This window comes from Chaetodon auriga, chromosome 10 (genome assembly GCF_051107435.1).
Source record: "Chaetodon auriga isolate fChaAug3 chromosome 10, fChaAug3.hap1, whole genome shotgun sequence".
Classification (NCBI taxonomy): Eukaryota; Metazoa; Chordata; class Actinopteri; order Chaetodontiformes; family Chaetodontidae; genus Chaetodon; species Chaetodon auriga.
Window position 1 is genome coordinate 15,954,271 of NC_135083.1, and position 27,508 is coordinate 15,981,778.

The following is a 27,508-nucleotide window of genomic DNA, read 5'->3' on the forward strand; positions in this document are numbered from 1 at the left end:
CAACATGATGAGCTTCCTCGGCCTCGTTTATGGCAGTGGTTGTTTATGTATCAAACAAGAACAGGTGCTCCAATCAAAAAAAAAAAAAAAAAAGTTCCACCACATTTGAGGACAACTGTCTACCACCTGCAGCTTTATGTAAGTTAGAGAAATTGATCTCTTTTTGGACTCATCATTCATAACTAAGTTTTATTTGGCAAGTCCGCAATTGGGATTCTGCTAAAGGCGGAAGTGAGTGAGGAGACATCGCTCTTGTTGTGCCATGAAAACTCTGATATGACATCCTCGGGCTCTACAGGGACATCTAGTGGCGACGTGCCGTCAAAGCAATCCCATACATAGAGGCCACGTTTTTATACTGTAATGCGGTTTGCTAGGTTTGTTTTCTTGTTTTATGTTGACACATACACAAACATACATGCCATTATGTCAACATAGAAACAAAAATCACGTATCCATACAAAAAAGGAAAACTCACCCCATAGTATGTTGTGTGGCATAGAGTTGGCATATCTACAGACAATGTTAGACATCAGCTAACATGACTTGCTTGATGTGTCAGAGGAACTACATCAAATATTTAACAACTGTTGACAGTGAGGTTTCTAAATTAGTGTCCAGGTCAGAGCCTAATTATATCTGTGAAGAGATGTTACTGCTGAAATTTTTTCTTTCATTTTTCAGTGGTGAGCACAACAAATCACATTTAGTTGAGTACAGAGGTGGAGGCAGGAATCTCATGAGCAGTTATCTTTTGAAGTTAAGTCAGTTAAAACTGCCTGTCTTATTATACATGGCTGATACCACAAGATGAAAGTGAGAAAATAAGAGGGGCTTTTTATGACCTTTTGATTTGACACATGCCCCCTAATGGTCTAATAAACACAGATATATTAAAGACAGAGACAGCTACAATGGTATGAACAATATTGCAAAATCCTGATGAATTGATATGAGCGCGTGGTTTATTTCATCACTGACCTCTTTTGTGTTCCTTGGTTGCCATAATTTATGAATGTCACCAGTGTTTCTGGCCTTCATGTCAAACCCTGTCATATCAGGGAAGCCATCTATGGACTGTGACAGCCCAGATTTTGTACCTTCTATTTTTAACTATGGTTGGTAGTAAGCAAGGTGGGCGCTCTGTCAGATGGCATTTAATCAGTGGCCACATTCTTCTTACACACCACCATTTTTTCTTTGTTTGTTTGGAGTATTTTACTCTGGTATTGTGCAGGGTTATCTCAGACTGGTTGTTTATCAGCTTATACAGACGACTGAATGGTGTGTCATTTTCCCGCAGGAAGAAACAGTGTTCTGGAGCCACTGTTCCACCTGAAGCAAATCAGACCACATCACAGTTTCATAAAGATATCATATTCATGTTTCCGTACATGCAAGTGGTTGTTTTTAGATTGGAAAAGCTCATGGCTTGTTCTCTCTTCGAGGTGCTGCAGATGAATGAGACCTGGTCCCATGAAAACAAATGGATCCACTCGTCCTGCAGTACAACCAGCTATTTAAAAACTATGGAGCACTGAAACCAGAAGTGAACACAGTCAACACATGAAGATAAACAAGTGAAGGAGGAACGAGGGAGATCAAACTTTGGTTTTGATTCCACTGACGGTGAAGACTCAAGTTCAGTTTTAACCAGCAGTGCTGTCACTACACGTTTTCATTTGTCCATCAGATGTTTTTGAAGAGAAACGGTGCTGTTCTGAGGGATGAGCTGAGTTGGGAAGACCACCTGCTCTTGGTTCTCATGAAGGTCAAACATGGATTCATGAACAGATACATTGCCGAGACATTTGGAGCATTTTGTGACAGTTGCCAAACCAACACCTGAATACCATTGACATACCATGATGTTTGATCAGAAAATGACAGAAGACCCTGCACTGATCAGTACATTCTTTATTTGATGTTAAAGTGCAACAACAATGACTTAAACTGATGCACGGCTTAGTTCGAGGCCATCACCTGGGAATAAAAAAGAAGAATGAGATTATTTTAAAATTCTCCACTAGAGGGCACTGGAGCAACTGCACTTATGACATTTCCACTTGACTCTTCTGAGCAGCTGTAGTTGAAATTAAAATGGAGATGACGATTGCTGTCCTAATTCATGATTTGCATGATTTCATGTAATAATTTTTGGAAAATTAAAATTTTGCCAGAAACCAAAAACAGAGTAATATTTTTAATAAATTTTATAAAACCATTTCTCAGATTTTTGTGTACTATTAGGAACCACATAACAAGCACAAATAAATGGTTCCCCATAAGTAATTTAAGGGCTTCACATTTTTTGATTTGCTTGCAAAGCAAGTCAACATTGACTGGCTTTATCTCCAGAGAAAGAAAAAGTCATGCAATCTTTCGGACAGATGTTCTACTGTTCAGTGCTTATTCACTTACTTTGTTGATCCAGGAGATGTAGGCGCTGACCCTGGTAAAGACGGAGGGCTTCTTGGGGTAGTTGCAGCCCAAGCCTGAACCGAAGCTCACCACACCATGGACGTCCCAGGAGCCGTCAGAGTTTTGGCAGTTGAGGGGACCGCCAGAGTCTCCCTAAAGGGGAACAGAGACAAATATGAGTGTAAGGCAGGGTTTTAGTTTCACAGGAACTTTTCTGAAAAATTACAACAGTCTGAAAAATAAAATGAATCACACTTACCTGGCAGCTACCCAGCTGACCGTCTCCTCCAGCACAGACCATGTTATTAGTGACCTGGCTGCCCCACCAGTCATACCTGCTGCATGTGGCGTGGTCGACCACTGGAAGCATGGCCTGCTGCAGGATGTCGGCAATAGGACCTCCAGCTTTAGGAGAGAACAGTGCAGAGGTGAAAGAGGTGTAATTAAATCTTATGACAAATAACTTTGCCATAAAAAATGATATGACAAAAATGATATTGGTTGACAGTTTTTGTTTGTTTTGTTTTTTTGGTAGAACTTACTCCAGAGACGGCCCCAGCCGGTCACGTAGCAGGGAGCATTGTTAGGCAGGATGTCACCAGAGTCAGGAAGACAGGCAGCCATGATGGAATCAGAGAATGTGACAGGAGTCGAGAGCTTGATCAGGGCAATGTCGTTACTAGAGCATGAATGCAAATACGTCAATTTAGAAACAGAATGTTTATAGCACGGGTTAAGTTAGATCAGTAGAAGCAGCATCATATACTGTGTAGCGTCTACAAGATGAAGGGAAATGACTGAGCCCACCGGATTCTGTAAGAGTCCCAGCCCTCGTGGACGATGATCTTGGCAGGGCTGATAGCGATGGAACCAGCCTCATTGTTAGTCTCCAGACTGTATTTCCCCAAGTAGACTCTATAAGTGCGACTGCTGCTTGACCACAAAAAACACAGAAACACGGGTCAGAGGTGATCTGGGATCTCATATTCACTGAACTCTGAAAGTGTTTGAATAGAGAGTTTTAACACAAGTGGGATTGTTAGTTATTAATATTCTGATATCTATGAAATAGCTTTTCTTTAATTATTTCATTGAATAAAAGTTAGGACACTAACTATCAGTGACACAGTTCATTAAGGCCTTCTTCAAATTGCATCGTCATGCCAACTCTGAGCATTTTACTTATCTTATGCTAAAGTGAAGTAAATAAGAGAACAAGTAAATAAAATGTCCAAATCCAAACGTATTTTCCCCCTGCATATGGCCTCAATCGCCCAGCTTTTGTGCCTCATACACTGCCTTGATTTCGCATTTCTTCAACTTTTTAGCCACACCTGATGCAGTGAGCAGCAGTGAGGACCCACTGGTTGGAGATCAGGGTACCGCCACAGGTGTGGTAGAAATTGCTGCCACTCTGGTACTGCAGAGACACCTGAAGAGAACAAACAACGACTGTGTGTGAACGTTTTATGATTTTATCAAATGGACAGGAGACACATTTAAAGGAGAGGTTTATTAAAAGGGGCATACCTGCCAGGGCCAGCTCTTTGGACGGACATCCTGTCCACCAACCACCCTGGTGAGGATGGGGGTGTAGGTGGGCAGGCCACATCCGTAAGCTAAGAAACAACAGGACAGAATATGATGATTTATGAAGGTGCTTTAACATCAGAAGTAATATAAAATTTGATTCTTAAATTATTAAAAATATTGCAAATCCGTGTTTTTGAGTTCAAAAATGGGACTGTTAAAACAAACGTGGACAGTTGTATGTAGCAACACATTTAATGGTCTGGTCAGAATAATATCAGAACTCACCACCAGCGATAAACAAAGCCAAAATCACGAGCTTCATTGTGACGGTCATCAGCAGAAGTTCAGGGGGACCTGTTCCTCCTTATATACAGTATTGCTTTAACAGACCTGTTTAAAGCCACGATATGTGTTGCCTAACATTTGAGAGAAATTTCAGAGCTACCAGGTGGAAAAAATGCATCAACCTTGAAGATAAGTAATCACAAACATCCCCAAATACACTGTATGTCCCCAAGCCAACTCATGTGTGAACACCACAGGTGTCAGCTTTATCTCACACACACACCCATGCACACATCCACCCACACACACACACACACACCCACACACACAAACACACACAAACACACACACACACACACACACACACACACACACACACACACACACACACACACACATTTAAATCTTAATTTTCCAAGGTTTTACTACAGAAGTCAGTTTTCTGCTGGGCACTTTGTATATTCTAGAAATATTTCTGGAACATATACAACAAAGCAATCCCACATCAGTGTTTTAACATGTTAACATGGAGTTTACAAACAGAAAACAAATAATGAAACATGATTGTTTTGTAGATGTAATTATTATAAGTTAATATATTTTTATTGATTTGATTTTATGCAATAATCTCATGTGTAATAAAGTTGCACATTACCTTAACATTCCTAAACATTTGTTGCCGCACTTTTGGTGTATAAACCAGTACTGCAGTTGTATTCTAGTGTTATATCTCAGTGGTATTTATTTATTTTTTATTTTCTTGCATCACTGCTTACATTTATATGAAATCACACGTTAGTCAACTATTGCTGCATTTTTGCTGGGATGCAAAAGTTAGTGGAGAGGAAACCTTTCACCTTTTCAGACCTTATGAACAGACCTGCTTTTATGTAGATGCATACATAATAAGTGGAATTTTAGTATTAAAGTGTACTAATAAGTTTTTTCAGACACATTTCTAGCATGAAATTGCAGGAGGGAGGGCTACATTTCATATGGAGCAACGCTCTTTGTGTCAGCTCCAGCTTTTGATGATAAAGCTAAAAATGCTTCATTCTACTGACTTGTTCAACAAACAAGTTCCAAATTACACATCACACATTACTGCAGGACTCTTTGGCCTTGGCCTTGTATTCCTGGTCATTTGTGGCTGTTTTGATGTCTGTTTAGCTCCTCCTCGTAGGGGAAAATTTCCCGGATTTTGATCCAATTTTTGTAACTTGCGTAACATCATGAAAGGTATAAAAGTTTTACCGCAAAATGTGGAGATACAGACATGATGAAGCTTCTGGTTCTCGCCCTGTTTATTGCTGGCGGTAAGGATCTTTCACACGCAACACCTTCACAGTTCACATTAAGTATTATATCTTTCTTTCCAAACTGAATGCAGAGTTTTGTGCATCTGTTCATAATTTTAAAAGAGTCTCTCTCTGTCTGTCCTCTCAGCCTACGGGTGTGGCTCGCCCACTTTCCGCCCTGTGTTGACCAGGGTGGTTGGGGGAGAGAATGCCAGGCCTAACAGCTGGCCCTGGCAGGTAAAGTATGAGTTTCACACAGAAAACAAGACATCAGCTGTGTGAAAAAGACTTCAGAAAAAGGAATTAGAGGCTTATATCTAAAATATTGAGTGCAGTATGTGACAAGCAGACTAGAGAGTAAAACTCTCACCGTAAGCAAAGTGGAGTCACAGAAAGTATTCAATTCAAAGTGGTTTACAAAAAGGATATAAATGCATTAGAGTAGCACTTAAAAGACAATAACAGGGAAAATTAAAGTAGAGTAAGAAATACATTTATAGTGTGGTTACAGTCCAGTAAGTTGGCCCAAATCCAATAAAGGAAAAAAAGTGCAGTCGACAACATGAGCAACCAAAGGCACAAAAAACACAGCTTTTAATGAAGATGTGCCAGTGGCTAAAGCAAGGGTGCATTTAAACTGGAAAGAGACACTTAAGCAGGACATGCACACTGCAAACAGCCCCAAAACAGCATCATCCAAAATAAGGACACCAAAAACAGCAGGGGGCACTCATGGAAACAAAGCTGCATGTAAGCAGGAAGTGTGACTGTGTTCATGTGTATGTTTTAGATTTCGCTGCAGTACAATAACCAGGGTGAGTGGAGACACACCTGTGGAGGTACTCTGATCTCCAACCAGTGGGTCCTCACTGCTGCTCACTGCATCAGGTATGAAACAGTGGAGCCCAAAAGCAACTCATGCTGGGTTCTCAATGCAGCAATGATGCAAATTTCTATATTAACAAGCCATGAATTATAGTTCTGAGAACGATTCAGCAGATTGTAAGATGAGAGGTGAACTATCTCAACCCACAAGCATATTTCTAAGTTAAGTTTACTTAACAGCAGATTAAAATGCTTGTTAGAAGGACCGTATTGTCATTTAGAATTGTCAAAACATGGTTGATAATTGTCGAGTGATTGTTTTTAAGCATCTAGGAATGTAATGTTTGCAAAGGATCACTGAGCTAATCCATCGCTGCTTCATGTTCTCTCCGTCGCCGTGCAGCAGTAGCAGGGAGTACAGAGTGGCCTTGGGAAAGCACAACCTGGTCGAAACGGAGTTGGGTGCTGTGTTCATGGGCACCTCTAACATCATTGTGCATGAGGACTGGAACTCCTTCTTCATCCGGTAAAAAATAACTGTGTCTGTGAATATCTGTGAAGTGCGAGATGTTAGTGAGAACCAAAAAACTGAGATCACTTCAGAAAAGAGCTGCAGGTCTATGATGGATCGACGTGTGTGTGTGTTTCCTCTGCAGTAATGACATTGCCCTGATCAAGCTGGAGTCCCCCATCACCTTCTCTGACAGCATCAGTCCTGCTTGTGTCCCTGCTGCTGGCGCCATCCTCGCTAACAACTACCCCTGCTACGTCACTGGATGGGGTCGCCTCTACAGTGAGTGCACAGTCCCCGCTGTCTCTCTCTGACAAAATCAGTTCACTTTCTGTATTCCTATGTAATTATAATAGTTGCAGCTGAGAAAACATTCTTACTGACAGCTTCTCAGTACTTAGGTTTGTATACAGTACTATCTTAGTATTTGAGCTCCACAGCTATTGAGTTACATGTACTGTACTGTACTTGTATTCATCTCTCCACCACACAGCCGGAGGTCCCATTGCTGACATCCTGCAGCAGGCTCTCCTGCCCGTGGTGGACCACGCCACCTGCACCAAGCCTGACTGGTGGGGCAGTCAGGTGAAGGACACCATGGTCTGTGCAGGCGGAGATGGAGTCGTGTCTGGCTGCAACGTGAGTCTAAAATAATTAATGGCACAAAATGACACGTCATGCTGCAGCACCAATGCTCACTGAGGGTCTTTAAAGGGCAAGAAGTAACGGCTACATGTGGAATTTGCACACTGATCATGTTTTCTGTCACTTGAATCAGGGAGACTCTGGTGGCCCATTGAACTGCCAGAACTCTGGCGGTGCCTGGGAGGTTCACGGCATCGTCAGCTTCGGCTCCGGGCTCAGCTGCAATTTCCCCAAGAAGCCCACCGTCTTCACCAGAGTCAGCGCCTACATCAGCTGGATGAACACTGTAAGCTCCTGAAGCTCTCACTAAATCACCTGATGAAAACTTAAACTTCTATTTGTGTTATTTTGTTCCTGTTTCAAGCAACAGAAGGATCTGGATCAGTTAAAAGAAATGATCCCACGAGTTACTGCTGAAAACAAGATGCTGAAATGAATCTAACATGTCTTCGTCATCTCCTCCACAGAAAATGATGTCCTATTGAGACGACAGGCTTCCAGCATCACTACATCGGGCACTACATGCACTAATAAAATAAATAAAATGTGGAACTATAAATGAAATAGAGTTGTTATTTTATGTTTTGTTCAATTTTTGTCTTAATCACTGGTTAGCAGTTTCCCAAAAATATGAAAAGCAATAAAGCAGAGCTGAATCTTGAGTCCGAGGGATCATTCTTAATATTCAGTTATCTTTATTCTGACTAATATATCATCTTTTAAGGTTTATCAATGATACTTAAATGAAAAGCACCCAATGTTCTCCAGTGGGAGTAATGATGGGAAAATCCCATCACCTAGCACATGCTGTGTCCTCAGTCTCCAAACCCTTGTTTGTCTTTCGTCACGTCAGCTGGTTTTCCCAGGACCAGGTCTACACACTGGTTAGAGGTTTCTAACATACAGTATAAATACAAGCCTCTTCTTAAGACAAGACTTAGGCTTCCACCACATACTCTACAGTCATGAGGAGCCTGGTGGTTTTCACTTTTTTGGTAGCTGGCGGTGAGTAGGTCTGTCACAATTATTACATAATTGCTAAACTGCAATTATTTGAGCTGACTGTGATCATTTTGCATAATTGTTAGAAGAAAACAGTTGGATAAAACAAACACAGATGTCATATTTCCATCACTAAGGCCACGTCATCTTCCACAGCTTGAGGTGTGACTTGCGCTCTTTTAATGATGTCATCTCATTGCGCTGCCTTCCTCTGCGATTTGATGGCAGCTGGGTGGAGAATCAGCGCCACCAGCTGTTTGTCTCAAGATGCTTAACTTCTAATATTTGCATAACGGTAGTGGATGGAAACATGCATTACTTTACATTTTCATTACAGATTTTCTGTAAATTTGGTTAAAATTTGCACTACATGTGGCTGGACACCTGACAACAGATATGTGAATTAGGTGTGTTTCCATTGGATGGTTGAGGCAAATAAACGTCTGTTGAGAGCTCACTGATGTTGGACAGGCTCTTGTTTCAGCTCATATGAGACCATGGTTTTAGCTTTATAGTGGTATATTACAATTATCACGACTAAAAGCCCTAGTTGTAGGACTCTTTCACTCTTCTCACTTTAGTTACTTCATTCAAACTCATCTGCTGTAGGGTAATTCGGAAGAACAGTCCCATATTTGTCTTGCAAAGACTACCAATGATCACATTTTATTTGAGAAAATAGGAATTGTTTAAGCTTCACTGAACATAGATCTTCATTCTTATCTATAATTAATCCACAACTTAACTTGCACAACAAAATAATTACCTACTTTTTTATGCCTGGTCTGGTGCATAAATTCACAACATGCGTTACTTACCTTGTCGCAGCCTACGGATGTGGCCTTCCTGCTTTGCCGCCTGTGCTGAGCAGGGTGGTGGCAGGACAGGATGTCAGGCCTCACAGCTGGCCCTGGCAGGTAAGCTCTGCTCTAAATGTGCAAAAACATCTTCACTCTGACAACCACAGACCAGCATGAACACGGCACTTTCATTTCCCACTACAGACGGACAAAACGACAGCTGTTTTTACACACCTACTCTCTGAATCGTCTGGTATCGTCTGATTGTGATTGCTCCTCCAGAGCACATGTATACAGGGATGAGGAATGAAATGGATTTGTGGGTTGCTGGAGTGACATTTTAATGAGTAATAATGCATGCTGTCCTCTGCTTGGCTCTGCTCTGCTCAGATCTCGCTCCAGTCAGACAGCAGTGGGCGCTGGAGTCACGTCTGTGGAGGCACCCTCATCTCCTCTGACTGGGTCCTCACTGCTGCCCACTGCATCAAGTATGCTTAACTCAGCCGCTGGGGGAAGGTTGTCAATATGATCAAATTTATAGTGCAGCATGAAAGTTGTGTAGTCAGCTAGTGGTTAATGGTTATTAGTTGTTGGACGAGGAATAGATTGTTAAATTGGTGATGCATGCATTGTGTACTTAGGAGTTGTCGCTACTGTTCATGATCCATTTACATTCAGTAGTGATTCAAGTTTCTGACAGCAGTCATATTTGCTTTGCTAAACCAAAGGTCTGTGCCAAGAAATACTCTTTTGCCCAACAGGAAATGATGCCTTTGGTTTGCTAACAGGCTAGTTTTCCAGAATCAGCAAAAATGTTCACCATGACTGAACAGAGAAAAGAAGGAGGCATGTAGAGAAGCTGTATTCAAGAGAGTCTGTTGTCAGGAAGAAACATTGCTTACAAAAAGTAGGAGATTTCAAACAGCCAGTAAAAAATCGTTTGGTCAGCCAAACAACCATGCATTATCTCTACAGGACTGCTAAGCATTTGCATTCCACCATCAGCTTAATCATAGTGCTGTACACACAGGCGGGAAAGTCAATAGTACTGTCCAATCCCCCGACGGAAACACTGTGTCATCTGCCATCCCACAGCGACCGCTACAACTACAGAGTGGAGCTGGGTAAACACAGCCTGAAGACAAGTGAGGAGGGCTCGATAGCTCTGAGGGCAGCTACAATCATCACTCATGAGGACTACAACATCCTGCTCAGCCGGTAACAGCAACAGCTGCCCACACAGCTCAATATGTCCACTGAGTCCAGGTGAAGAGCAGAAGGTCAACACATGTAAGCAGAGCATCAGTCATCAGTTACCTGACATCTTTATGAAATTAAGAAGTCGACGTAGGAAAGACATTAACACAGGATAACTCTGTTTTTATTTATCATAGTTTCTAAATGTAGGTCTATTTTTCCCCCTTTGCAGTAATGACATTGCCCTGATCAAGCTGTCTTCCCCCGTCTCCATCTCTGACACAATCATGCCCGCCTGCCTCCCAGACCTGGACATCGTCCTGCCCCACGGCGCTCCCTGCTATGTCACTGGCTGGGGTCGACTCTCCAGTGAGTGAATACGCCTCAGTTGTATGAATCACTGAGAATCTGCATTACATATTTCCACAGTGTCCGTGCACCTGTCAGTCAATTTAGGTCAAATATTGAGGCCAAAGCTGAGAATATTTCAGAACCATTAACTGGTCAGAAAAATGTGCCTTAACCACCAGCCTGCTCAATAAGCAGAGCTCAGACTGAACCATACCTTAGGTAGGAATTCATTTCCTACAGCAGCTGCCAATGACCAACCTATGACCATCTGTTCACAGGAATGGTATGTAAAAGGAACCTGTTGTGGTTCTGCAAAGCGATGTGGATGAAACTGCCCCTCAAATACAATAGCAGAAGTGATTCCACAGTCTACAATTGGTTACCCACGTAAACATTAGAGATACTATTGTTTAACCCACATCCTATTACAACAATAGCTTTAGTTTCAAGGAACATGCACTGCTGTTACAGTTCCCTCCCATAGGCTTGATTTGTCCTATCAATAAAAAAGAAACACAAACCATGATTTTCATTGGGTTTGATAAAAAGTTTAACCGACTTGATTTTGCTCATCAGACTGCCTTTGGCACAGATGTCATTAAATCTAACAGACGGTACAGTTTGCAGCACTTTGAACATATAGACATATGTGACTGTCCTGTGAACTTCCTGTTTTTCACAGGAAGTTTATGGCCTACACATTGTTGCGCCACCCAATTGTGTTTAAGCTCAGATGTTGTAACAGAATGGAGACATTGTTAGCACGATAGCTATCTGTGAGGTTGTGGTATTTACAATCATAGATGGCTGGATATAACATTTCAATAAGGTTTGGGTCAAGAAACAGTGAGTATAATCCAGTCGAAACAAAGTGGCCCTCTTGCAGCTCGGTGGCTCAAGAGGCATCCCATGTACACTCATCATCTAACTCGATACTCTGAACACCATCTGTAACAGCAAAAATGATCTCCACCCAGCACCCTGCCTGTGTCTCCCAAGTGAACCTCCTTCAAAGGAAAATCTTGTTTCTTACCTGAATCAAGTGTGTTTCTTCCCAAAGCCAGCGGTCCTCCGGCTGACATCCTGCAGCAGGCACTCCTGCCAGTGGTTGGCCACGATACCTGCTCACAGCCCGACTGGTGGAGCGTCCTAGCCACAGACAAGATGGTGTGTGCCGGAGGTGACGGCATCACTGCCGGGTGTAATGTGAGTTCATACAAGGAAGGGTCCTGTTAAGATGCTACTGTGATTTAAAGGTCAGCTGCAGCAATCGGTTAAGTCATCTAGCAACCAGCACTGTGTGAAAGTCTCTGGGGAGATTCAAGGAAAGGAGATTGTCTTTGAAATGGTGTCAAAGGAAAAGTATGGCCATACCCCCTTATGTCTGTATAGAAGCTGCTGGCCAACAGTGTGCTTGCTTACCCACAGGGAGACTCTGGTGGGCCCTTGAATTGCCAGAACCCCGATGGCTCCTGGGACGTCCATGGCGTGGTCAGCTTCGGTTCTGGTGAGGGCTGCAATGTCCTCCAGAAGCCTACCGTCTTTACACAAGTCAGCTCCTACATCGACTGGATGAATACGGTGAGAAAAATATTAGCCATTAACTTGCCAGGATAAACAACGCAACCCAAAGCAAACAAAAGCCTCGGCTTTCAAAAGCAGGAAGTACAATATAACATTGTGTTTTCTCTCGTCCTCTGCAGGTTATGACCAACTACTAAAGAGGCTATTCAAGTGCTTTGGTCAGCAATAACAACAACTATAGTTTATGATGGTTTGTCCCATTCTTTTACTTCAAAGTGAAAGAAAAGTGCTGTTTATCCATGCAATCAGTGGAATACAGAGCCATTGTCTGTTAAAGCTAAAGTCCATATCACAGCCACACAGGAGGCCTTAAAAACTAGGTAGCATCCAGATGTTTCACTCACCTTCAACTTTCACTACTGTAGCTGCAAATTTATGAAGAATTGGTGATCAGTAACAATTCAGCAACAAATATGGATGTTAAAATATTCAGGGGATTACGACAAACGGGTCGACATGGAATCATACTCACAATTATTCAGTAATGACAGCAAAATACACTTCTTAAACACTGAATAATTAACAAATACTTCCTTTTATTTCTCATAAAATATTCATGAGATACAGTTGTTTTCAAGCTTCAGAAAAATAGAAATAGAAAAAAAGAGTTATGATAGAAAAGCACATTTTCACAGTACATATAAAAGACATAAAGATTTGACTAATAAAAAAGCAATAATAAATGAAATGTTGCAGGCACTCTTCTATGTAAAACAGAAACTGACTGCGAAATCAAAACACTCAGCATTTCATCAATGTAAAACATTTCAACGACATAGTAATAAAATCCATCATGTAGTGAACCGGTCCTTTGCAAATGAGGTACAATGACTTTGTCTGCAGCACTGAACATGAAAAAAAAATAATAATAAAGAATGAATACACCGTGTGGCAAGCTTCAACTTCAAAAAACAGTCGGAGAAATGTCGACGTACTGCTGCTGATGTGAACTCCAATAACAAACCTGAAGTGACCCAATGACCGTTGCCTTCTGCGTGACCAATATACAGTATGACCAGCAGACAGCCTTTGAGCTGTATTGACCACACTGAGTTTTACTAAATGTGCACAGTGTGGATCTGGATTAGGAAGCCAAGTGCCTTTCGTCTCTCAAAACAAAAGAGGAAAAAAAGAAAAAACTTAGTTGTGCAACTCTGTAACATCTGAGTAAATCAACAAATCCTTCCATTTAGCTTCAGCTGTTCATATCTAATAAAGTCTAACCTGAAGAAGAAACAAGAGTTTTTCAACAGGCAGGTATTAATGAAATAATGTATGATGATGGCACTCAAGATATTTCCCTGAATGTGGCTGAGAGCTGTCTGCATACGTTGAAGTGAGCACGGGCTGCAAGTCAAACTGTGGCAGGAGGAATGGTGATGAGCAAGCGAGTGAGCAATAGTTGCTGTTATTATGGCGCAGCTGCACAGTCAAAGAGTCTTTATGTCGGTCATCTCGAGTCAGAACAAAAACAAGGCCGGAGAGAAGCAAAGACTACACTACTGCCTTCACAGCTCAGCAGTGTTCACCATGGCTACAGGGCAACGGCGTTCAGACATTCAGAGGCTCCTTCCATCAGGCTCTCACACAGAGCCAAAGCAACACTGCATTGGAAGAGCTCAGGTTCAGCCCTACAAGGCTTTCTGAAATGTTTTAGAGAGACACAAAGGCACATAACTGTACTTTAGTGACAACAACTGGAGGTCAAACACAGAGCTGCAGTCAGTTTACCACTCCTCAACGAGAGACCTTCATCTTACTGGAAAATGGTTTCTCCCATGAGAGTTATTTCTCTTAAAAAGTTACCAAATATTGACCTAAATATAAATTTCAGCCATTAAATCCATCACAACCTTTTCCACAACAGCTCCTTCCCGTTCTCTCTGTGATATCAACGAGCACAAAGCACCAAAGAGCCAAAGTAAACCACTTCATAGTGAGGAGGAGCTAACCTTTAGCAAGCTAAGGACGCAGAGCTGGTGGACTCCAGACACACACACTGCTAGCTGTAGCGAGGCAGCTGTTTGCTAGACGATGTACAGGACAACGGGATTTGATTTGTCTTTAGAAAAGGAAACGTAAATCTAAGGTTCCCTCTTCTGTTAAATAAACATACTGCTGTACTGGTAACATCTGAGTGCCTGGATATTATAACTACAATTAAAAAAAGCCATATCACATTAGTACTCAACAACCACATTTCCCATTAGGTTTTGGGAGCGTGCCAGTGGCTAAGAGCTGCAGCTGATAAACGTTAACAAAGCTTTGTTTTTATCTTGTTAGAAATAGAAGATTCTTATGGCGCTGTCCAGTAGATACCCTGTCTTAAGAATATTTAACCCCTGTACCATGTTTTAACTTTTCAAAGAGGCAGATAAAGAGTTTTATCCATAAGGCAGCAAAACAGAAGCTAACATGGAAATGTTGGGGGCAGCATATTGTCTCCAATATGTCACAGAGCTCTAGAGGACCAGGAGAGACAATATTGTTGACAATGAGGGATGGTTTCTGTGCAGCATACCACATCAGGTCAGTCCAGCTGAGTACATACAACCCTCTCCGTGGAGCCTACATTTGGTAAACCGCTGGCAGTAGTAATCCACAGCCTCCCAGTGTGAACGTGGCCTAATGAGTGCCCTGCACGTATCTATTTGAGTGTGCACACAAATCCTCACAATGACCGCTCAATGATGTCCTATGCTCTCTTCCAATGTCAAGTCACGTGCACAGTCAGCGCACAGGAGAGGTAAAGGACAATGCATGAACACTCTGAAATGAAGGAGAAATGCATTTGGTGTGTGCTTTAAACCCAAAGTGCCACAGTGTGACAGAATCTGTCACAGTAAAAAGGGATCCAGCAACTATGTCCATCACTGTCTGTCTGTTTCAGAGATCCAGCAAGACCAAAGATAAAAAAATTAAAAAAAAAAAAAAAAAAAGGTTCCTCTGTTCAGTGCTCCAGAGTGATGTGGCACGAGTGATGAATTTGAACTAATACTTAAAACAAAGTGCCACTGAGGAAGCTCTGCAAGAAGAGTCACCTGCAAGTCTTGGCTGAACAAGGCAGATCCGGATCCACAAAAGGCAATAAGAGACCCCTCAGAGACATTTCCAGGAATTTCAGTAAATTGTTTAAAATGCCATTAGCTTGATCTTAAATTGGAGGCACTTTATCCTCGTACTGTGGCGGTGGGGTAAGTGGTTCTATACTCATTCCAGCTGCTGGCTGAGAGTTATCAACGTTTTTCATGTGCAGCTTTTCTGATTTAATCCTGCGGATCTTGATGGGGAGGAGTTTGCGGTTATTTTTCCCAGGTCTACGATTTGATGTGGAAGCAGCAGCAGCAGCGGGAGCACTGGAAGCTGGAGCAGGCTGCGATGGAGTACTTGTGACCTCTGAGCCCTCAAATTCATACTGTACACCGTCGACTTGGACCAGGTCGTCGTAGGAAGGTAGCTGGGAGGTGCTTGGGTGGAGGTTGCTCTGACGGACAGGGTACTGGCCACTGCCTACAGCCTCTTCATAGGAGGGTACAGCGTAACGCTGGGCTTGTTCCTCAGCACTGCAGACATTCATAGAAACATAGAGATATGAATGACATGCATGAACCATTGTGTGTACACGGCCAGGTCATATACTGAAGCTAATAAGTAGGGGATAACATATAATGAATATATATTACTGGCAAAAATTTCATGTAAAATGTAGAGTGTATTGAAGTTTATCACAAATCACTTTCTATCATTACTGGAAAGCTGGAGGGAAATATTAAAAACCTGAGAGCCTGCCGCTCAGCAGCATGGACTGCTATGATGTCTGTAAATCAAAAAGAAAACTCACATGGATGATACTAACTGGATAATCTGGATAATTTGTCAGATTTTTGGATTAAAACATTTGGCAGCCAATTTTCAAGACTCAAGTCTCACCCAGGAGTCAGTGATACACCCCTGAGCGAAGAATGCCAGACACAGATTAAATAATCCACCAGCAAATTTTCTCACATGCCCAATATCAAGATCATTTACAGGGTCAAATCACAGACGTAACAACAAAAAAAACACAGTCACCATGGAAATAAATAGATTTATTCCTCTTGTTTCCAAAGGTTATTCAATCCTAAATGTTGTTTAGCTAGAAAGCTCTGGTTGGACTCACGTTTCTCTTTCCTCCTGCACACGAGCTGCCACTTCTCCATGGTTCTGGGCCTCCAGGAGCCTCTGCTGCTCCCGCTGCTTGTTCCTCATTCCCAGACACAAGGACAGCAGCAGCATGGCCACCCCAGAGCCCACCAACACAAACGCCACGGAGGATGCTTTATTCTTCCGCACAAAAGTATCTCCTTGTCCTCCTGAACTGCTGCTGCTGCTGCTGCTATTAGCGGCCGCGTCCGCAGGTACCACGCTCCACACGATCATCACAATGCCGAGGGCAACGAGCCCGACACCCAGAGCACACAGCGCGTACTGCGAACCTGAGTTTCCACTGTTTTCACTGCTGTTGTTGTGACTGTTGTTGTTGTTGCCAGTGCCTCCTCTGCTGAGGGGGCTTGGTGGTCCGTCCCCACTGGAATGCATCTTGTCAGTCCCTTAACTTCAGTCACACCAGCTCCAGCGAGGTCAACAACTGTCGAGAGGAAAGCACACGAGGTTGGACAAGAACCAACAAAGAGAACAAAAATCAAACATTCACATGCGGGAAAATGGAAATGTTCAACACAGTCGTTCACGGCCTTTCTGTGGAGATAAAAGATGAGCAGACACCATATCGCCCCCCTTACTCCTTCAGCTGGTTTCTCAAGTGTCTCACCCGTCAGAGCTCTCCTGTTCGGAAATAAACCTTATCTGTGAAGATATTCCTGCAAATGCTGGCACAGAGTTTTGTCCTTTACGAGAGTCTAGTCAGTAATGGTGGGAGCGGCTTCTCTGAATGGGTGTGCTGTACGGTAAAAATTTACAGAGGACCTGCCTTTCAAAGTCACTCGTTACCCACTGTCAACACATTACGAGGGTAGATAAGGACAGCTGTGGTCTCTGTGAAGCACCTCAAGATATAATAATGTCCTGGCTGTACAATACACAGGTTTGCCATATTACCGTCTAACCTCTTTTTGCATCTGTTAGATCTGTGGAATTGATCATCACTAAGGACAACAGTTAGTTTCACATTCATTTCACTGATGTATGCAGTCACATGATTCTCTGAGATGCAATGACAATGAGCAGGCTTGAACATCTCTCTCACTCAAAATGTGCCATTGATCACAAGACCACCCTGCAGTCCAATTTTTTTTTTTTTTATCTTCGTTTGATCACAGAGTAGAGGAGGGCTGCTGGGAACTATAAATAAAGCCCAACAAAAGTGTGGAGTCTAAATATAACAACTGTGATGATTCAAGAATGTCTTCATGAAACGCTCATACCACAGATTTTTCCAAGGAGCACCACCAGCAAACGTGCATACGTGCCTGGGCCTGCTGGGAGAGGGGACAGCGTACAGCAGATCCACTTCAGGAACAGGCCTACCCTCTCACTAAAGAATGCATGGCATGAGACTGATTTGTGCTCATCATGACAGCTGGACACACACACACACACATAAAATCACTCACAAGGCTGTTAGAGTTATGCAATCCAAAGGAGCTGCGGGACATTTCTGCGAAGATGTCACATGAACGTGTGTGTGTGTGGATTAGTTATTCAGTTCAGTTTTTTATTTACAGCAAAGTAAGACATTAACATGCCTGCTCGTAAAAACTTTGATTCCACACAGCTCTGCGCTGACTTTCCCCACAGTCGGATATGGCTGTTCCTCTGCAGCCAGCTGTTTGCGCTCTTCTCTCGCTTGGCTCTAACGCTTCACACACTGTAGATGATGAGATCTACGTGTCGGGGTGGACCCTCTCTGTACTCTCACAACAGTTTTCCACCGACGCATACGCTGCAGCAGTGTCCGTTTTGCTAAACTCCAGGCGGGTCTGACGCGGCGCAGCAGGACCTTCCAGCACCGACACCGCTCCGACCTGCGGCCGTTGTGTAACTTTTAGGAACATTTCAGCGATACAAACGATCCAAATACACTCACCTCTGCATCGCGTGGCCTCCTTCCTCTCAAAGCTGGGAGGCGTGGAGTTTCTTTTCAAACGTTGCCGGTGCCAGCAGGAGTTTCTGTGGCAATAATTTGGTGACAAATCGCGTTTATGGGTCAGGAACTTTCCTCTGAGACGGATGGGCCCGGGCTGAGGCGCAGGGAGAAGCAGGAGGGAGGGGGCTCAGGGCTTCACTTCCAGTTTCATTAACCCTTTCACTCTCGGACGCGCCTTTACAGACACAGAAAGTATGTGAGGGGATGTTTGTGGGGTTTTACCTCTGCTTGTCTTAAGTACACACGCAGTGGTTAACAGTAGCTTCCAGTCCCCTCGCTCGTCTTTGTCCTCACATGCAGCTTGCATAATTCTCTTCTGAGTTTAATCTCACTGTGACTATGACAAAGTTTTTGACGTCCATGATAATACATGTGACTCTCACAACTGTTATCAACATCAGTACACACTGACACGTTATATGTCACTCTGATGTGATGAGATCTTTACTTCCTCTTTGTAAATTTCCCAGCTACTCGCCGTCACTCACCCCAGCCACGAGGACGCACCTCACAGTCCAGACGTCTGTGGGTTTGAGCTTGCATGTATGTCGTTTACATGCTGGACGTCACCCAGGACAGCTGGGCTCCACTTCTCCGCTTCTTTCTCCCAGAGTCCTCCGCGGTGTGGGCCTGCTAGAATGAGGACTGGTCTGTTTTATAATAATGACAAAACCAGTTGCTACCTGGCCACTCACTGCATTGTTTCTCTTGTATGAGGCCACCCTGTTGTTCTGGGCTCTGGGGAGGTTGTCTTCCTCCTAAGCTTTGGTCTGTTTCCTCTGTTTTACCACACACACACACACACACACACACACACACACACACACACACACACACACAAGGGAAGATAGAGAGAGAACCACAGTGAACCGGCTGTGATTACATCTGGAAGTCTGGTTTGATCACTGTCAGCCTGTAATCAAATTAAGTGATATGTCCGCAGCTACAGAGGACGAATGCTACAGTAAAACATAGAAAACTTGATTAACATGACCTCAGAGCCTTAACTTGGTATGATATGTGCCATTAGTTTTCCTCTCAGTTGCTAATAAGCACTGTTCAGCAGTGAAACCACTTTTTGTCACAGTTACTTCAAAACTCACTCAGACCATCAAAACACTTCCTACATGTCTCAAAATAAGACCGTTCAGCCACAAAGCTTTTTCTCCCTCAGACAGCATACACTCGCTCATTACATACTGACCTATAAAAAAAAAAACTATAACAACAGGAAGCATTACATAAATGACCTTGATCTTTGATGTGTAAATGATTTCACATCAGTCAGTCTTTCATTACAGAATAACACCTTTGCACTTTATTGACCGGACTGAAGTACATGTAGCTAGAATAAATCAGATATACAGCAATTCATGCAACACGGGTGGCATCTTTTATATGTGGATAAGGAATGATTGCTGACTGAAGAATTGTGCAAAGGTTAAAATATTTAATATAATGTAAATATTCAACTAAGATTTTCTATTTTATATATATATATATGATTGCTGCAGAAATGCCGAAAAAAGTGGTCCACAAAATGCATTTTGTGTAAAAGCAATGAAGAAGGATTCTGTTTGGTCCACATAGACTTCTGTTGCTGACTGTGTGAAGAATTTGGACAATGTAACTTCAGTTTTGATCAATGCATGTTAGCAGTCGACTGCGGTGTTGCTTTCCCTAAAACATAACTCAGACGAAAGAACCGCTGTCTTGGTTTTGTTGTCATATCCAACTTGCAAACCCATCCACATCCACTGACATGTAGCTATTGATCTTGGTTTTATGGCTGCTACATGAGCATGTAATTGCATTTCTCCACTGAATGACTTCCTAATAAGTAGTTCAGTTCATTTCTCAGGTGGAAGATTTCCTGGCACGCCTTCCCACATCATCCCGCTGATATCTGAGTACAAAGGGCCATCGCATAATGAATTGCCTGTTCTATTTTTCCCAACTGTGGGTGGACTGCCAGACAGGATTACCAGAAAGGGTTTAAGTGAGGTAGGATTGCTAGCCAGAGGGTAGTTGTCTCATTTGGTGCTGTGTCATCCATATCTTGACACAATGAATGATCCGCTGTGAGTCAGCGGAAGAAGTTGCACCATGCTGTATTACGCAGAGGTTGAAACAGACGCTTGAGTTGACATGCCCAACACAGAGCAAAGAAACAGAGGAACTGAAGTGACTCACCAAAATACTATTGAGAAATTGGTCAAGTGTGCAGAGTCAGTATTAGCAAACAAAAGTAATCGGTGCTAGTATGGACTTATTTTGCATTACAGTGGAGGCTGGGAACCCACACGTGTCCTCCAAATGAGGTCAGTAAGGTTGAATGCGTCTGCAAAACGTACTCATCAATTTGTCAAATGGTGAATTTCTACTATCAAATTCCCCTGTAATGTTGTCATTCTTTGCAGCCTCTCCATCATTTCCTCATGCCGTCAAAGCTCCTCTCATTCACAAATTCCATGCACTACCACAAGTCTGACCAATCAGCTTCCTTCTCACTTTTTACAAACTGATCAGTTGTTGAATGTTGATCTTTAAAGCAGCAGTGATCATGTCGCGGGGGGTGTTTGTTCTTTTGAGTTTGTGGGGGTTTTGGCCACCAGGGGGGTAGAAAAAGCCTAAAACAACCTGACAGACACAGCACCTTTAAATATGCATGTGCTATATGTAGCAAACAGCTGCCTATTTAAACATGCAGCAGAGGAGGAACCTGTAATATTCCCTCTCTTTCTAATTCTGGCTTGGCCTCCAGCAACTCCTAGAGGGGGGAAAAAACACCTTTCCCTGTCACTGCTCAGTCCAAACCTTGTGGTTTGGTGCTGAACAGGTTGCCTAGAGTAGGTTTACTGAAAACAGGGTGGCTGAGAACTGCAGCACTGAGCAGTACAGTACACATGCGTCGGTAAAATCAAAACAATGAACTAAAAGAGGCGAAACAGCTGCAGAGTTGGCCAATAATTCTCTGTCTCTCTGTTATTGTGATTGTAATTGTGTTCTCTCTCTTCAAGCTTCCTGCCCCTCCTCCTCTTCATCATCTTTAATTCAGGTTGTCCTGGTACATTCAGTTTAGGCGGTTACATCATCCATCTGCAGCGTCTTCACTGCCACCAGTGTCTCAACGAGGAGACGTAGACGACGTTTGTTTGTTTTGTTTTAATGGGTTCTTTAATCTAATCCCAAAACGTCCCTTTGCAGTTATCTCAGTTCACAATACGTATGTGGATTCTCCCAAAATTGATTTTTATTGATCTCTGCTGAAGATAGGTGCAACAGGACCACTGAATAAGAGGCGTCATCTTTATTTCATTAAAAGGAACTCTTTCATTTTCACATATGTGCATCCTCACACCTTTCAGCCCTGAGGCTTTCATGGACATACAGCTCTGCAGTCATCTTTTGTTGGCGTTGTTCAAATGTTTTCCATGTTTACTGCACAGTATAAAACATCAGAAGAGGGTGCTATATTTTGTTTATACACAACTGTGTGAATGTGCAAGATGAAAAATGACTATCAAACATAAACTCTAGTTTGTAAGATTCAACTCATCTTTTTTTTTTGTCGTTTGTCCTCAGCTACATTGACAAGGCATCACAAACAAACAGCAGAACTGAATGAAACAAGAACAACTTACAATGATATGAAACTTTTTTCATTTTGTCATCAAGTACCCTGTATTTTATAGTCTTCTTTTTTTAAATCTCACTTTGTTCAGAGAAACAGACTGTCTGTCAATAGCAACTAGTCAACGAAAACAGAAGAACCATTTACACACAAAAAATAGAAAAATAATCATTTAGCTTGAATCCTTCATCCCTTGATTCTGACGTTGGGGAAGGGAAATTACTGCCCTCAAAAACATCAAAATAGCACCTGCCCACAGTGAGTCTTATAAAGTTTTTCTTAAACTGGGAAACTTGTGAAACTTCCTGTCCCGTTTAAAAAGTGCAATCTGTCCTGTAAAGGCTCTTCTTAAAAAAACAAACAACCATCCCATGTTCAGGGGCACATGGAAGACAAATGTTCATAATGTAGATTTCGCTGTGATGAAGCTGGTGTTTGATGACCTCACACGTTGGTGACCTCGATGCTGGTGTAACCGCGGATTGGGCTTCCCTCGGTTCTGGGTGGAGTCTGGTCTCGAGCTTCCCGAGGCAGGGAGCCGTAGCTGCTGTGGCAGCTCAGGTCCCGCCCCGTGCGTGCTTTGGGGCTGAACCCTGCTGGAGGCTGCAACAGAGACACAAAGAAGCTCAAACGAGGCTTTTCCACCATTTATGCTGTAATGGAGGAAATATCATTTCAGCATCCATTTATCAGCCTGCTTGTGTTTTTTGTCTTGTATGTTGTGTTCAGCCTGCTACCACATGGGATGTCTTAATGTTGCTCACCTGCTGTGTCAGATCCATAATGTGTTAGCGCTTAGCTTCATGTCTTCTGAGTATTTGCACAGTAAAAGTGGCCGAACCTGTTTTTTTAATCTTTACTTGAGAGAAACATGAAACTTTTCAGCGGAGTAACTTTTTCCCCACCTTGACAGCCCTCCTTCTCAGAGAGCCTTCGTCATCAGTGTGTCGGCCAGTAGAGCTGGGCGGTCTGCCCACGGAGTTCTGGCGAAGGAGGGTTGGTGGCGTTCCCAAGCCAAGACGCTCGCAGTCCTGTTTGGCATCTGACCTGCAGGGAATATGGAAAGGAGCAGAGCGTCAGCCATATAGCGCTTGAAAGACACTAGAATACAATGTTTCCAGACAAATACAGCACACATTATGAGAGGGACGCCCTCTAATGTGATCTACTCACACATACACGGAGGCAACAGTAAGTGGAACCAAATGTGCATTTTTCTCCATGTGGATGTCTCCTCTCACCTGGATGAGGCAATCAGAGTTTTCATCTCCTCAATAAGGTGTCGGCGAACCATGTGCTTGTTGCTGGGGATCCCCAGTGCTGTTGCCATGGCGTCAGTGTTAAAAGTGGGGTCAAGCACCATGACAGCACCATGAACTCCACTGTTCAGAAGATTTTCAGCAAACTCCTGGACAGGTGGACGGAGAGAAAATCCTCTGATGTAATAAAGGGGCCATTACTGTCTCAAAGAAGAGGCGCTGATATCAACAGTCTCTCAGAAATTATGTCAAATTTGCTCCAAGACAAAGAACGTAGTGATTTATTTGTTGATGTCAGCATAAATTCACACTCCCTGAGAATATTAGCAGGATGTCAGTCCGGACCAGACGGCCTTATCTCTGCACACCCTCGGTGTGGTCACGCCTCATATTGGAAACATGTGTCCCTACGCCAAGACAGTAGACAGTGTTGACTGAGGATATTCATGTTGCATCATAGAGGCTGTAATCTGAAAGGCTGCGTAATCAACTAGCAGCTAGGGAGTACAATAACAAAGGGCTTCTGTCAATCTGTGGAGATAGGGAGTGCTCAGTCAGCACCCACAAAGCCATTTGATAGTGATATATAAAGCTCAGTACATTAGTACCTTTTCATCATCACTGTTCTATCAAATATTTGCTTGTACGGCGACAGTTTGTCAGTTTTGTTTCAAGTTGTGCGTTCAAATAAGGTAATACACAGTATGTGTTTGATTACATAGTGAGTGTTTTACATGTGTTCAGTCTCAAAGGTGCATTCTCTGTCTCTGCGCTCCCACCTTCAGGTCAATATCTCTGATCCATTTGATGACCCGATGAGAGGTCCACACCAATGGATCCACATTCTGGTGCTCACACTGGATCCGGCGAGCCTGCAGTGCCTGGAAACCATTTTAATAAGCACCTTTTATTAAACAGAAGTACTTCTTTTATCTGCTGTCAGAGCATGGCCAAGTATAGTCACTGCTTGTGGACATTATGTGGACTCTTACTCACCTCCTTGTCGAAATTGAGTAAGTGCAGCAGTTCGATGCCCAGCAGCAAGCTGACCTGGTGGAACTTCTTGGTGATGTTGAGGTGACGCTCGAGGTCACGTCGTGTCAGGGAGTTCAGCAGGCGGCCGTCTACCAAGTGGTTGTGAAAGGCCTGAGAGTACTGAGGCAAGCCCACGTCGCTTAACCAGGCCTTGGCCACCCAGTGGTGGTCCATATCTGCAGCCTTGGACAACCTGCAAGCAAACAGAGCAACTATTTCTTCAAAGGTCATTTAACCTAATTCACAAAATCACATTTTCTCACCTAATATCTAACTATGAAGATCCACCAGCGGTGTGGCTTTATGGCAATGTCCAGACTTAAACAGCTATTGGATTGGCTTGCCTTGAATTTTATACATAGATTCATGGTCCTCAAAGGTTTAATCCTACTGCCTTTGATGATCCCCTGACCTTTGTTTGAACACCACCATCAGGTGTATTTCTGTGGTTTCGAATGAAATATCTTGACAGCTGTTGGATGGATGCTATCAAACATTTCATTTAATTTCTTAATAAAAAATGCCTTCAAATTATCTGATTCCATCTTATAAATCAAGAACTCTACCGGTTTTGTTTGTCTTCTATCACAATTAAATGAATTTCTACAAGTTTTGGATTTGTTTGTATATGTCAGCCTGGGGTGCTTTACAAAACTTAGGATGAGTCTTTCCCCATTCCATTAATCAAGAAGACAATAATTAGATTCATTGCTGGTAAAAATAATTGCTAGCTGCAACATTGAAAAACAGAAAAACTGTTCTGCGTGCTACATAGAACAGTGTCCGGAGCTCACTGTCAACAGTTTTCCAGGGAAAGTCTTTGGTATAAAGTAGTTTGGTATAAATAACCCTGTTCATTGTGAGGTCTGTCTGTCTACATTTCAAAATCTGGGCACATAAACCTGAACTACAGCAGCTGTATGGCTAAATACCACAAAGAGTGAGTGAGAAAATCTGATTGTTTTCCTACGGTTGGGTGAACTGACCTTTGAACCTATTCAATATTGTTTTTCATAGAGGCAGGAACACACCAGCTTATTGCTGGGCTGGAAGAGTTTTCAGTTTAAATGACCTGCTTGTCCTTAATCTGTAGGAGTGTTATCTGCATTTAAAGTCAATACTATGACTCAATAAGGAAAGACGATCCCACATTACATTTACAATGTTGTTACTATACACCACCAGCAGATGGCCCTCCTGCACTACATCCTGTCCAGTTTAAAGAAGGATGCTGTTTCCCTTCCTCACCCTCTACCATTCTCAGCATCTCTGTAATCCTCAATGGCCAGGCGGAGCTTCCGGCGATGCATTAAGCTGCTCACACCTAAACCCAGCTCCAGGTCTTCATCCGTGAGCCCCAGTAATACCTGCAAAATGTCAAAGCAGCCTGGTACAGTTTACTGCAGCTGAAGTGGCCTATAAACAAACAGGCAGGTGGGGTTAAAACAGTGGACTGGGCAATGAGCATCATGTCAGTGTCTCTCCTACCTTTCCACTCTTGACATTTTCTGAGCAGGTGCGGATGTACATGGGCATCGCCATGACTACCTCCAGCCAGGCCTGCACGGTGCCTGCCCTCCACTGGGACATGGGTGTCGTCCTGGCCAGCTCCACCTGCTGGAGGCGGTCCAGCTGGTCCTCCGACCCGTCTGACAGGCTAAGGCTGAGGCGGGTGGGACTGGAGAGGCTGTCCGAGTCTGAGTGGGTGGGTGAGGAGGAGGAGGGGGGGAGACATGTGGGTGATGTAGTTGAGGGTGTGAGTGAAAGCAGAGGTGGTTGTGGGTATAGTGAGCAATGACAAAACAAAATGTTAATTCCCACAAAAAAATGAGTTGAACATAAAATCAGTGGGTGACTGAGAGATTGTGAGTAATTCAAAACAAACACGCCTTTAACAACATGCTCAGCTTTTGGCTGCATGACAGCGAGACAAGCGCTTGCCAGTGATGCTGTAAACAAAGTAGCAGCATTTATTAAGTTCCTCACTTCAGAAGTCCATTAAACAGACAGCTGTTTAAGCTGCTGAATGAGCACGACTCATCTGTCAGAATCAGCCTCCAGCGACAGCTCGATGATAGAACATCATGATCACATGAAATCTGCCTCACATCGACATAATTTACTGCAGGTCAGTATTGCATTGAAATTGTAACGCGTCCTTTAAATTTTCCTTTATTCCCTGCTGTCTTGTATTGCTTACCTGTTATGTTACTATGCTGGGCCAAATATTTCCCGTTTTCTCAAGATTTGAATATCTGGAGGAATCAGGCCAAAAAATACTGGTCAGCAACACAGTTCACTCTGTTTCACTGGGAGCCATTTCAGTCTTTACCAGCAGGTGGCAACCTCGCACCAGTTTTGGGCTCAGCAGTCATTGAAGCCTCATGTACCACTGTTAATTTTGAACACATCATAATGGTTCTGCTTGCTCATAGAATGTGTGAAATATGCTCAACTGCTTGAGGTGTAGAAACAGTTGTTTTTGTCCATATGACACTAAAAATGACAGCTTAAAGTATGTCAGAGGGCTCAAACGCTGGACTGCTCTCAGAACAAAGCCGTACTCCATGGCTCACATGTACTGACTGAACATGAGCTTTAGCCATCAAGGCTAAAACTGAAGGCTAATGAGCCTTGAACAAAAAGCGTCCACCTGAGAGTTCAGTCATAAAGGACAGCCACTGAACCTTTGTCCTGTGTGTTGGACTCTCTATCCACTTTGTTATTATTTCAAAGGGAAAATAAAGATATAAGATTGAGACTTCAGTTTGAAGCAGACCAGAACATAAACCAACAGGTTCTCTGTGTGGCCCACTGCAAGGGAAACCCTACTTTCTGGCAGGCTTTACTGGACCACTGTGTGCTTTCTGAAAAAGAAATTCACGAATGAATGATCGTAAGGAGCAAATAAACAGATTCTTATTAAACTCAACTTCAGCAATTCATCTCAAGCTGTATACATTTATGTGCTCTTCTAAGAGCA

The 27,508-nt window shown here is 43.0% G+C and overlaps 6 protein-coding genes across 10 annotated transcripts in view; 2 read left to right on the forward strand and 4 right to left on the reverse strand.

The window, feature by feature from the left end:
* The first annotated feature begins 1,486 nt into the window (after positions 1-1,486).
* Positions 1,487-8,003, forward strand: LOC143326957 (chymotrypsin-like elastase family member 2A). Of its 3 annotated transcripts, XM_076741034.1 has the most exons (8): positions 5,516-5,555; positions 5,686-5,774; positions 6,328-6,425; positions 6,766-6,888; positions 7,019-7,155; positions 7,367-7,512; positions 7,652-7,804; positions 7,986-8,003. In XM_076741034.1, the coding sequence occupies exons 1-8, from the start codon at positions 5,516-5,518 to the stop codon at positions 8,001-8,003; spliced, it is 804 nt and encodes a 267-aa protein (XP_076597149.1). The 3 variants fall into 3 exon arrangements, with proteins under 3 accessions (XP_076597150.1, XP_076597149.1, XP_076597151.1); XM_076741035.1 differs by lacking the exons at positions 5,516-5,555; positions 7,986-8,003 and adding an exon at positions 1,487-1,503 and having other exon boundaries at positions 5,663-5,774; positions 7,652-7,816; XM_076741036.1 differs by lacking the exon at positions 7,986-8,003 and having other exon boundaries at positions 6,769-6,888; positions 7,652-7,816.
* LOC143326953 (chymotrypsin-like elastase family member 2A) lies at positions 2,410-4,276 on the reverse strand. 2 transcript variants are annotated; one of them, XM_076741027.1, is made up of 7 exons: positions 4,240-4,276; positions 3,952-4,040; positions 3,756-3,853; positions 3,229-3,351; positions 2,964-3,100; positions 2,681-2,826; positions 2,410-2,574 (listed from the first exon to the last, which is right to left on the reverse strand). In XM_076741027.1, the coding sequence occupies exons 1-7, from the start codon at positions 4,274-4,276 to the stop codon at positions 2,410-2,412; spliced, it is 795 nt and encodes a 264-aa protein (XP_076597142.1). The 2 variants fall into 2 exon arrangements, with proteins under 2 accessions (XP_076597142.1, XP_076597144.1); XM_076741029.1 differs by having other exon boundaries at positions 3,229-3,354.
* Positions 8,004-9,296: 1,293 nt separating the features above from the next.
* LOC143327227 (chymotrypsin-like elastase family member 2A) lies at positions 9,297-12,485 on the forward strand. The gene is made up of 6 exons (XM_076741469.1): positions 9,297-9,437; positions 9,711-9,808; positions 10,416-10,538; positions 10,750-10,886; positions 11,929-12,074; positions 12,297-12,485. The coding sequence occupies exons 1-6, from the start codon at positions 9,297-9,299 to the stop codon at positions 12,483-12,485; spliced, it is 834 nt and encodes a 277-aa protein (XP_076597584.1).
* A 558-nt stretch (positions 12,486-13,043) lies between these two features.
* tmem51a (transmembrane protein 51a) lies at positions 13,044-19,150 on the reverse strand. Its single transcript, XM_076740119.1, has 4 exons — positions 19,086-19,150; positions 18,538-18,772; positions 16,612-17,079; positions 13,044-16,015 (listed from the first exon to the last, which is right to left on the reverse strand). Exons 3-4 carry the CDS (start codon positions 17,028-17,030, stop codon positions 15,607-15,609), a joined length of 828 nt encoding a protein of 275 aa, XP_076596234.1. The 5' UTR covers positions 17,031-17,079; positions 18,538-18,772; positions 19,086-19,150; the 3' UTR covers positions 13,044-15,606.
* A 3,439-nt stretch (positions 19,151-22,589) lies between these two features.
* Positions 22,590-27,349, reverse strand: LOC143326771 (kazrin-A-like). The gene is made up of 7 exons (XM_076740635.1): positions 26,014-27,349; positions 25,774-25,892; positions 24,487-24,718; positions 24,270-24,371; positions 23,473-23,639; positions 23,137-23,278; positions 22,590-22,834 (listed from the first exon to the last, which is right to left on the reverse strand). The coding sequence occupies exons 1-7, from the start codon at positions 26,443-26,445 to the stop codon at positions 22,676-22,678; spliced, it is 1,353 nt and encodes a 450-aa protein (XP_076596750.1). The 5' UTR covers positions 26,446-27,349; the 3' UTR covers positions 22,590-22,675.
* The window catches only part of LOC143326770 (kazrin-like), a 153,595-nt gene continuing 152,188 nt past the window's right edge, over positions 26,102-27,508 (reverse strand). Inside the window, exon 11 of one of the 2 annotated variants that reach the window (XR_013077707.1) lies at positions 26,102-26,222. The gene's annotated coding sequence lies outside the window, so the exon portion shown is untranslated. The remainder of the gene's footprint in view (positions 26,223-27,508) is intronic. The other variant, XR_013077708.1, reaches the window with a different exon arrangement.

Bases quoted from the DNA above. Each gene is read 5' to 3' on its own strand.
- LOC143326957 (XM_076741034.1), top strand. From the start codon at position 5,516: ATGATGAAGCTTCTGGTTCTCGCCCTGTTTATTGCTGGCG. The intron at 5,775-6,327 runs GTAAAGTATGAG...TGTATGTTTTAG, and splicing joins CTAACAGCTGGCCCTGGCAG to ATTTCGCTGCAGTACAATAA. The intron at 7,513-7,651 runs GTGAGTCTAAAA...CACTTGAATCAG, and splicing joins GAGTCGTGTCTGGCTGCAAC to GGAGACTCTGGTGGCCCATT.
- LOC143326953 (XM_076741029.1), bottom strand. From the start codon at position 4,276: ATGAAGCTCGTGATTTTGGCTTTGTTTATCGCTGGTG. The intron at 3,854-3,951 runs GTATGCCCCTTT...TGTTCTCTTCAG, and splicing joins CAAAGAGCTGGCCCTGGCAG to GTGTCTCTGCAGTACCAGAG. The intron at 2,575-2,680 runs GTAAGTGTGATT...GTTCCCCTTTAG, and splicing joins GTCAGCTGGGTAGCTGCCAG to GGAGACTCTGGCGGTCCCCT.
- LOC143327227 (XM_076741469.1), top strand. From the start codon at position 9,297: ATGCCTGGTCTGGTGCATAAATTCACAACATGCGTTACTTACCTTGTC. The intron at 9,809-10,415 runs GTATGCTTAACT...GCCATCCCACAG, and splicing joins ACTGCTGCCCACTGCATCAA to CGACCGCTACAACTACAGAG. The intron at 10,887-11,928 runs GTGAGTGAATAC...TTCTTCCCAAAG, and splicing joins TGGCTGGGGTCGACTCTCCA to CCAGCGGTCCTCCGGCTGAC.
- tmem51a (XM_076740119.1), bottom strand. From the start codon at position 17,030: ATGCATTCCAGTGGGGACGGACCACCAAGCCCCCTCAGCAGAGGAGGC. The intron at 16,016-16,611 runs GTGAGTCCAACC...GAATGTCTGCAG, and splicing joins GTGCAGGAGGAAAGAGAAAC to TGCTGAGGAACAAGCCCAGC.
- LOC143326771 (XM_076740635.1), bottom strand. From the start codon at position 26,445: ATGCAGCCAAAAGCTGAGCATGTTGTTAAAGGCGTGTTTGTTTTGAAT. The intron at 25,893-26,013 runs GTAGGAGAGACA...GACATTTTGCAG, and splicing joins AAAATGTCAAGAGTGGAAAG to GTATTACTGGGGCTCACGGA. The intron at 23,640-24,269 runs GTGGGAGCGCAG...CCACCTGTCCAG, and splicing joins TCAGAGATATTGACCTGAAG to GAGTTTGCTGAAAATCTTCT.